The following is a 9,954-nucleotide window of genomic DNA, read 5'->3' as shown; positions in this document are numbered from 1 at the left end:
ATATATATATATATGTATGCAAAATTAAAATATATTTAGTTCACGTTGGGTCTACTCGACCAGACTTGAACGAAACCTGAAAGAGGTTTAAATATTGGACCAATTATTGGATCGGGTCAGATTTTGGCAAACATTTAGATTCTTCAAATTATTAAACATAAAAAGAATGAAAATAATGGTATTAAGCATTATTAAATAAAACTGCACAACAATTAAATTAAATACTTAATGCAAAAATAGAAATCTTAACTTGCAATATTTATTAATTTAAAAATTATTTTGAGGAAGATAAAAATGAAAAAAAAAATCATTTTGATTAATCCTAAACTCTATGTATAATAATAATTAAATATTATTACTTTAATATTAAATAAAAATAGAAAGTACTTCTTAGATAGTGTTTGAGGTTGCAGTTATTTTCGCGTTCAGATCCTGGTCCGACAACTGAGAACTGGGATGCATGATTTTTTCTTTATGCAGAACATCCACAGAGAAAAAAATAAGCGCTAAATGCAGAAGCTTAACTCAGAAGAGAGCACAAACAAGGGAATGGTTGGTTATACAAAACATTTTCAATCATCTAATAGAGACTAGAAAACTTTTTGCCATAAACAGGGCATTTGAGCCCACTGAGTTTAGTCGAGCGAACTGAGCTGATCGAGCCATACTGACCGACATAATCAACCGAGCAGACCAAGTTCAATCGACCTAGCTAAGTTGGTTGAGCGAAAAAAAGATTAGATGATGAATTATCACTTATAAAATACGTAATAAACTCGGTGCAAAATCTAAGCCCAAAGGGGGATGGGGAGAGAGGATTTAATATCACTATTTCTAGTAAATACTATACATATTATATAAACAATTATTGTAGAATGATGACTAATTTTTTTAGTATTCATTTGAGAGAATGTAAATTCAATAATGAAATCATCTCTCCCTCTATATTCATTTTCATTCCTCTCTTACGCTTTATTCTTTGAAAGTGTGATTCAATATATTTTTTTTTTATTCACGAATATGTTGGGCCCAACTACTATGAATGAAAGTATAAAAAATTATAATTGAATGTGTAAATGCAAAAAAAAAAAAAAAATGTGTGATATATTTGTGTATACTAAAAAATAGTATACACGGATCTCAAGACAATTTGACCGTCTAACGCCTATGGACTAAAATGTTCATTGTTTTTCTCTTTAAAACATCGCCGGTAATGTAAATTTATATTTTTTTCCCCTCCTAGGGCTGTCGCATGTAATGGGGATTTTTTGGATTCCCTTTTGTGACATATTCTTTTTATGTTATAAAATGAGTTATAAAACCGGCCACTGAAACCCGATGATTCTCCCGACATAAAAACTCCATAATTATATATTCAACAGATGACGACAATTACTAGAACAAAGCTTAAGAAGCGCCTAGCATGAAGTATCATTAACGAATTATTTGTTCAAGTTTTATTTGATTTATAAATTTTATTGTTCTTATTATAATTCTCACTTTCAAATAACATAAAAATCGAAGAACTTAAAGTATATATTCAAAAATAATAGGCACGGATATCAAAATAATATTCAGGTCCAAAGTTCCTCCTTTTAAGCAGGACTAGTAACTTAATTTTATAATCATCCTCTTCTTCTCCTCTCTCTCTCTCTCTCTTCGCCTTTTTTTTTTTTTTTTTTTTTTTGGGTTGAACATTTTATTCCTCGAGAACTTCAAAATTAATTTATATTTTGATCAATTAAAAAATAATTATTTCAAATTACAGGGGCTTTTTTATTAACTTTGATTTAGTGAGAGAAACAGCATGCTTGCAGTAAGTGACAGGCTTAAGGACAGCAATCTTATCACTCAAATATAAAATAGAGTACGCCCGCTCTGAAACTAGTTATTTCTCGCATAATCCCTTTCTCTTATTACCTCGCCGTTAAAATGAACGACGACAGTCGACAGCCGCGCGTCGCCGGACTCCGGCCGCTGGAGTTACCTCTAGACCCGATGGAATTCCTAGCTCGCTCTTGGAGTGTCTCTGCTCTTGAAGCATCCAGAGCTGTTTCTCCTTCAGTTCCGCAGCCACCATTGGCTTCCAGCGGAATTATAACGGAGGAAGCTATTGGAGAGCATGAAGAGGAGGCAGCTCCGAATCTGGCAGCCATCGCCGGAAACCCCTTCTCCTTCGCCTCAGCTGCCACTTCGCAGCTTGTTCTAGAGCGAATAATGTCTCAGTCGGTAAGTGATTTAAACACTGAAACAGGGAAAGTTTTAATCTTCTTCTTCTATTTATTTTTGTGAGATTTTTCACTTAGCTTTAGTAAGTCTGTTGTTTTCTTGTTCTATGGTTCCCTTTACTTCATTATAGTCAATTCGGAAACAGAATGACAAGTAGGGGCTTCACTTGGAATGTTCGTTCTTCTGCTCAATTAATTTGCTTCCTATTTCTGGGCTTAGCACAGCCACCTATTTCCAAATACTGTAATTAGTTCACTTAACACTTGAAAAAAGCATTAGATTGTTTGAATTAGAGAATAGTGCTCATTCAAAAAATAAGATTCATGTATTATCTCAACTATTAATTACTCATTTGTACCGTACAATATCTAAATGAAACTTAATTAGGGTCTGGTTGAAGAATACATTGGTGTCTTCTCTCCTGGTTTTGCTGTCTTTTAGACTTATGATTAATTACATCTGAAAATGTTCTTCTCTTTCGCAGCAAGAAGTTTCCCCTCTGACCTCCGGCCGTCTCTCCCACAGCAGCGGCCCACTCAACGGCGGCCAGAGCGGCGGTTCACTCTCACAGCCCGCCGGTCTCCCCTTCCGATCGGGATGACGTCAAGGTATCACGTTGGCGACTTTCCTTCTTTTTCTCTCTTTGTTTCTTTATTCGCGATTCAGCAGAGCAACAGTAAACTCCGTTCTGAAAAAGTAAAGGAGCTCGTTTCGGGAAGGCGAAGCATGGAAGACAAAGCGACCAACTTGTCAGCCTTCGCCGTCGCTTTTTCCCCACAACCTCATCTCCTCTGCAAATCAAAGGGGGCGAGAGAGAGAGAAAGAGAAACCTTTCTCTCTTTTCGATAAAATAGCTGACGTATCGTTCGCAATATGCCATTTTTCTTCGTCAAGCTTTAACCTTTGGGTCATGAACTCTCCAAATAACACTCCGAATAACATTCCTATGCAAACATCATACCAGATTACCCCTATTCAAGTTCCCCTCTCTTAGACTCTTAAGATACGAGCAAAATTTATCCTAGAGTAAACGATGATATGAATTTTTCGGAAGCGGTGCAAGTCTTTGCGAATATTTTTTAATAAGAAAATCACATAAAAATACGATTAAGCTTTATTTTATTTATCGGAATCAGGACTGTAGAGGTACTTGATGCAGTCGCTGCTCACAGAGCTTCTCTCCTGGGACCGTTGGTCTTTCGGCGCGTGCTTTATTTGCTCCTATTTTTGGTTTTTTTCTTACTGAGATTCCCTGATTGGCCCCTCACTGTCCTAAAAGAATTAACAATGCTGCTCTCTGAAGATAATACGGACAAATAAAGGGTGAGATTTCTGGAAAATTAGTCTTATCTTGCTGGGGCAGGGTGTAATTTTGTCATTAAAAATTATCAACATGTAAGATTATTTTGTCGTCTTCCTCTGCCCCTTGCGTCTCTGGAAGCAGCTTTGCTTATTTTGCCAGTCTCTGTTGTAGAACTTACTTTTCCCTGAATGTCCCCATCCTTTCTTTATGTGGCCGTTTTGGTAAATTCTTAAAGTTATCTCTCTCCGCTCTCTACCCGTTTCCCAGTGTACCTACCCATCTTAACTTATATGCTGATATTTAATAATTTCTCTCTCTACACCGCACTTAAAATTTTCCTTATGGGCCGCATTTCAAGTAAATGATAACGCTCTGCTGTCATCCAAATATAAAAAATGAAAAAGATTGCATGATAAACTTGTATTATTCTGCGAATTTAATGCAAAATGGAGAACTTTATTAATAAAAGATTTCATATTTAGTAGCCGGGTTAGGCCATTTTGGCAGAATGATTGCGCTAAAAAAAGAATCATGAAGTTAAAATGTTCTTGGGCCAGCTAAATTTGAGTTACGTGTTTCATAAATTAATGGAGTAGTCTAATTCAGTGAGCCTGCTATTCCTCTTATTGAAGCGCGAAGCTGGAAGGGTTTTGAATCGCAGTAACAGTTGTAGAAAATTTAAAACTTGGAAAGGCGAATTCGTTGAATTCATAGTTTTTTTTATTATTAAAGTATTTTTAGGTTTTTTTTTAACGTTAAAAATATAGTAGAATTAGACGGAGCTCAATTCTCTTGCAGTACGCTCGAGCAATCAGCTCGGCGGCCAAGCCGCTGCACATGCGTCCGGCCTCTGCCGGCGGACGAACTGTCGGAAGATGGCTGAAGGATCGACGGGAGAAAAAGAAAGAAGAAGCTCGCGCACATAACGCGCAGCTGCACGCAGCGATTTCCGTCGCCGGAGTTGCGGCGGCGGTGGTTGGGGATTGAAGGGGCTTTATTAGCGTCTGATCGGCACGTGCGCGCTGCTCGCACGGATATGGCCATCGCTTCTGCTGCAACTCTTGTGGCTGCCCAATGTGTCGACGCGGCCGAAGCCATGGGTGCTGAACGCGACCAACTCTTAGGTGTGATTAGCTCCGCCGTCAACGTCCGCACCCCCGGCGACATCGTTACTTTGACGGCAGCCGCCGCAACTGGTAAGACCACTGAAAAAAAAATGACATTTTTTTTCATTTAGGACGTCCTGAAATTTAAGCGAATTCTTAAATTTTTTATGTTTTGAAGCTTTGAGGGCAGCGGCGACCCTCAGGGCGAGGACGCTGAGGGAGGCTTGGAACATAGCGGCTGTGATTCCGTTGGAGAAGGGAGGTGTTTGTTCTCCAATTGATCAGAATATCCGGGTTCAGAAGCAGCAGAAGAGCCCTACTGCTGGTCCTGTAACCATTACTTCTGGTTCGAGCAATGAACTTCCACCCACGGAAGGTCTCTTGGGGATTTATAGCCTGGAGTTTCTTGCCCGTGGAGCCGAGCTACTAAAACGTACCAGGAAAGGTGAATTTTCAACAGTTCCGGTGAATTTTTGTTGTGCATTCTGTTTTGATTCTCTAACTTTTTTTAAATTTTTTTATTTATTTCAGGTTCTCTTCACTGGAAGTTAGTTTCGGCTTATATCAATAGGATGAACCAGGTTTCCTCCTCTCTGCAAATTATGTAAATGTGTAAATTGTGTTTTTTGAGCTCATTTCATTGTTTTTCGGTTTCATACTCTGCAATTAGGTGATGCTGAAGATGAAGAGCAAGCACATTGCTGGGACTATAACCAAGAAGAAAAAAAGTAAGCATTCCAAGTTTAAAGCTTTTTCCTTGTCTTCAAAGTGAACTTAATTTTAGGCTGGGATGGAAAGTCAGGAAGATAGAATTGAGGATGAAATCATTACGAATCATTGTTTTGTCATTAAACTCATGTAATTCTGACTTATAAATCATCCAATAGGTAACCTATCAAATTTTGATTGTGTAATCACATCTATATTTTAAGGATTCTTAAACTTTCTTCTTTATGTTCTTTCCTAATTTCTAGTAAGACTACTATTTCCTATGTATATAAGAAAACTTTCTAACTTGGCTGAACTCTTATGCTTTAAATGTACAGGCGTGGTTGTAGAGGTGTGCAAGGAGGTGGCGGCATGGCCTGGCCGGCACCTCCTCGAAGGCGGCGGGCAGCACTGCTACTTTGGGTTGAGGACAGCGGAGGGCCGAGTTATAGAATTCGAGTGCAGGAGCCAGAGCGAGCATCAGATCTGGACTCAGGGTGTCGCTCGCCTCCTCGACATCTCTATTCAGGGGAGGCATTGAACTTCGCATAACAGCTAGCTAAAGATCTGTAGGAGAAGGATTAATGGCAGCCTGTGTTTTATGTTTCAGAAGTTTTGATGAGAACTGCTTGTTATATGTATCAGCACACATGGAATTGGGTTTGGTATAATATAACATGTAAGTAGTTTTTACTACTACTGCTTAAGAAGTTCTTTCATGGCATGATAAGTTGATTTGTTTCTTTGGACAAGTAAAAATGTTTTTATCTTAACTATAATTATAGGATTACTAGACTAAAACAATTGAGGGGGATATCCGATAAATGTGGAATCTTATGACTTACAATGCTTGGCTCTAGCTAAATGAGAAATGAAGAGAGGAAGATTTGCATACGCATGCCAAAACATTTTAATATTTACATTAATCACTTTTCCTATGCATTTACTTATATAAAAGTAATGGTAATAGGTAGCTTGGTGAAGTTTTTTTAGTTTTTTGGAAATTTAGGGGCCGTTGGAATTGTTATTATTTTATTATGTTTTCATTTAAAATTAAATGTTTCATAAATTAAATTAAAACAAGATTATTTTTTAAAATGGTTAAAACATGTAAGAGTTATTTTGAATGTTTTTAAAAGCAACTCATTGTGTTTCTTAAAGGGGTGCCATCTTTTCAAGGAAAAGATTAGTAAATGGAAGCATTAACTCATTGGGATTAGATATTAATCCTTTTGATATGACCAATCAAATATACTCCCAAAATCATTATACAAAGGTGGCTTTACTCATTCGGAGTGAATGATGTAGATAGCAAAATCCTATTTTCAACTTTTTAATTATAGGTATTAAAAAATTCATGAGATGCCAATTAATGAGTTTTTTTAATGAAAAATATCTTGGGAAGTGTGAAACTAATTGTATTTCAAAAGATTATTTCAATATTTAGGTAGGAGTTTTTCCTAGCAAGCTCATGTTGAACGCTAATAGTTATATTAGTCATGAATAATATCAACCTTTTTAGTTAATTCATATATTTTTTTCTTAAATTTAAAATATTACTCTAATAGTTTATTTTATGTTTTTGTTTTGCATTATAAGAAATTTATAAGCATATACACATATCCCCTATCGGGGCAACCTTCCTGTCGATACGCTCTACCGGCACTAATTCGACGACCTCAGCTTCCACACACAGGACATCTCTGGACTGATCCGTTTGAGTTAGTAGAATGAGCTCTCCAGTGATGACATTTTGTTGGGATGGAAATATATATTTAGTGCTTTGACTTAGAGAAGGAGAAACAAAACAGAACTGTTAGAAAGAGACGAAGGAAGCCAGAAGAAATATAAGTTCTAAGCTTATTTCAGTTAATGTCGATAATACATCCAAGCTATTACAAACAGGGCTGTGTAAATAGACCATACTTGTAAATAAGCCTATGGATAAACAAGTAGTTACACAACAGTGAATAAGCCTAATATAAATTCCTTTGTGGAGAGCAAGGAAACCTAACGAGCTAGGTTGAAGCTTGAGGAGGATGAAGACAAAAGGTCTCCGTTTAGCCCCCTTCAAGGTGATGATCGGAATCTGTGATCGTCAGCTTGGCGCTAAGATACCGATGGCTTGCGATGGATAGAGGTTTGGTAAGAATATATGCATGTTGATTTTTAGTCATGATGTGTTTGAGAATGATGGGCTTTAGCTTGAGATGATCACAAATGAAGAGATAATTCGCTTCAATATGCTTTGTCCTAGCATGAAAAATTGGATTATGAGCTAAAGCTAATGTCGACGTATTGACATTGAAGATTGTCAATAGGAGGTAATTTTTAATTCGTCATTTTCTATATAAGTTGGCGGGGCTAGAGGATTTCCATAGAAATGGTTGCTATGGCGCTGTATTTGGCTTCCGTAGAAGATCCAACGACAGTAGTTTGCCTTTTCGCTGACCAAGATAACAATTTGGTTTGATGCATACATAGTTACCTATATTAGATGTTCGGTTTTGGTGGTCGCTTGCCCAGTCAGCATTTGCAAAGACACTTAGACATAGGTCACCAAAGATTACAGATAGATCATGATGAAGTGTCTATTTTAAATACTTGAGAAGACATTTTATTTGTTGAAATGTGTGGTGGGGAGATTATACATAGGTTGACTATGATAATCAACAAAAAGTATGATATTTGGGAGAGTAACAGTTAAATACTTAAGAGATCTAATAATGTGTCTATATAGATTCAGATCCTTTATGGGTATGCTTGATTCAATAAATCTATATGACAAAGTAGACAGAGGAGTCAATACAAATTTTGCATTGTGCATGTTTATTTTATGTAGAAGTTCATTTAAATATTGTGTTTGGCGAAGAAAGTATCATTTGGGTATTTGTTTATTGTTCAGTCTAAGAAAATGAGACATGGAGCCCCAATGTTTTAAATTATAGTCAATACTCAATTTTGTAATTCGCTCAGTAATGTTTTGAATACAATTACATGTTATCATAATATCATCGACATACTCTAATAAATAAATACATAAATTACTGTGATAAAAAATCAACATAGAAAGATCTGCAGAACTTAAAGTAACGTTTTTGTTGTCATAGAATAGCGTCAAGTACCATTGACCCGGTGCTTATTTGAGACCATATATGGCTTGTCATAACTTAAATACATGGTGGGGGTAGTGAGTATTTGTAATTTCTGACAGTTGTTTCATATAGTAACTTCCCATGCAGGAAAGCCTTGGATGTGTCTAATTGTTGAAGAGTCCATTGTTTGTTGGCAATTATTACAATAAGTAATCTGATGGTGGGAAACTTTCACACGAGTTTGAAAGTCTCTTGGTAAACTGTCCCTTGTTGGTGTGAGAATCCTCATGCAACCAAATGAGCTTTGTGTCTTGTTATGGTTCAACCAGCATGACAATTTTAAATGGCTACTTACATCCTAAAATTGAGGTAGGAATGAGAAAATCTTGGGGGTATGTTATGGGTTTAACTGAATGTAATGGTGAAACTGGAGGCAAGTAGTTTCAATGAATATGACATGGCGTGAGAAAATAAATTTATTTTCTTGTGTGCAGCCCTTGTCTGGTGTACCGTAGCCCGCAAAGTTGCATTTGGGAGCTTTGAGAGAAAGTTTATGAGAGATATTGTAATGTTGCCAAGGGAAATAGAGGCAACCAAAGGTCCTCAAGTGTTGATATTAAGGTTGTTGTTATAAAATTTGAAACAATGATTGGTGTTTTGTATTACTAGAAAGTAGGTGGTTGATAAGATTGGTGATAGTGAGAACTACTTCTATCCAAAGATTTATGGGAAGGTTGGAGGAGTTTAGAAGAGTTATAGCTATTTCTATGATATGAAAGTTGTTTCCTTTCAACTATTCCGTTTGGCTCGGGGGTATAAGAACAACTAAATTGGTGTTGAATGCCATTGACTTGCATAAATATTTTGAGCTCATTTGATATATATTCTCCTCTGCCATTGGAGTGTAGATATTTTATATTTATGTGAAACTAGTTTTGTATCATTTTGTGCAAGTATATAAATTGAGAAGTGGTTTGAGATTTGTAACTTAAAGAAATGCAACCAACAGCAGCGAGAGAAAGCATCTATGAATATGACATAATATCTGTATCTTTCTATAGAATGGGAAAAAGGCCAACAAGTATCATAAAGTATCATTTCTAGTTTTCGATAATTATTAGTGCTATTATTTAAAGGTAATTTTTTACTTTTAATTTGGTAACAGTCAAACATTTCGAAATACATGAAGTAATATGGAGATAAGGATTAACATGTGAAGGAATAAACATAACTTTATTGTATGAATGTCCAACTTTTTGATGCTATGTGTTTGAGCTTATAGTAGATTGAAGAGTTATAGGATAGAGCCCTTGATGAGCAGGTCTTCTCGGTACTGGAATGCTAAATTTGAAACTTGTCAGCTTTAAAAACAACAGTGTAGTTATTGTCTTTAGATAATTTATGTATGAATATTACATTATGAGAAAGTTTGGAAACTCTAAATAGAGGTAACAGTTTTAACTTACGACCAAACTTTGTCCATTACTTACGACAACTTGTTATGAGCCCTTGT

The 9,954-nt window shown here is 36.3% G+C and overlaps 1 protein-coding gene across 1 annotated transcript; it reads left to right on the top strand.

Moving 5' to 3' along the window:
- The first annotated feature begins 1,876 nt into the window (after positions 1-1,876).
- LOC110024223 (VAN3-binding protein-like) lies at positions 1,877-6,090 on the top strand. Its single transcript, XM_020724061.1, is given in 9 exon segments — positions 1,877-2,229; positions 2,714-2,791; positions 2,793-2,837; positions 4,331-4,509; positions 4,511-4,728; positions 4,817-5,083; positions 5,170-5,219; positions 5,309-5,366; positions 5,685-6,090. Coding segments are annotated over 9 exon segments (1,395 nt in total). The 5' UTR covers positions 1,877-1,932; the 3' UTR covers positions 5,888-6,090.
- Positions 6,091-9,954: the final 3,864 nt, after the last annotated feature.

Source organism: Phalaenopsis equestris, unplaced genomic scaffold (assembly GCF_001263595.1).
Source record: "Phalaenopsis equestris unplaced genomic scaffold, ASM126359v1 Scaffold000251, whole genome shotgun sequence".
NCBI classification, from domain to species: domain Eukaryota; kingdom Viridiplantae; phylum Streptophyta; class Magnoliopsida; order Asparagales; family Orchidaceae; genus Phalaenopsis; species Phalaenopsis equestris.
Note: the sequence above shows the minus strand (reverse complement) of the source record. Positions and strands in the feature narration are given on the sequence as shown.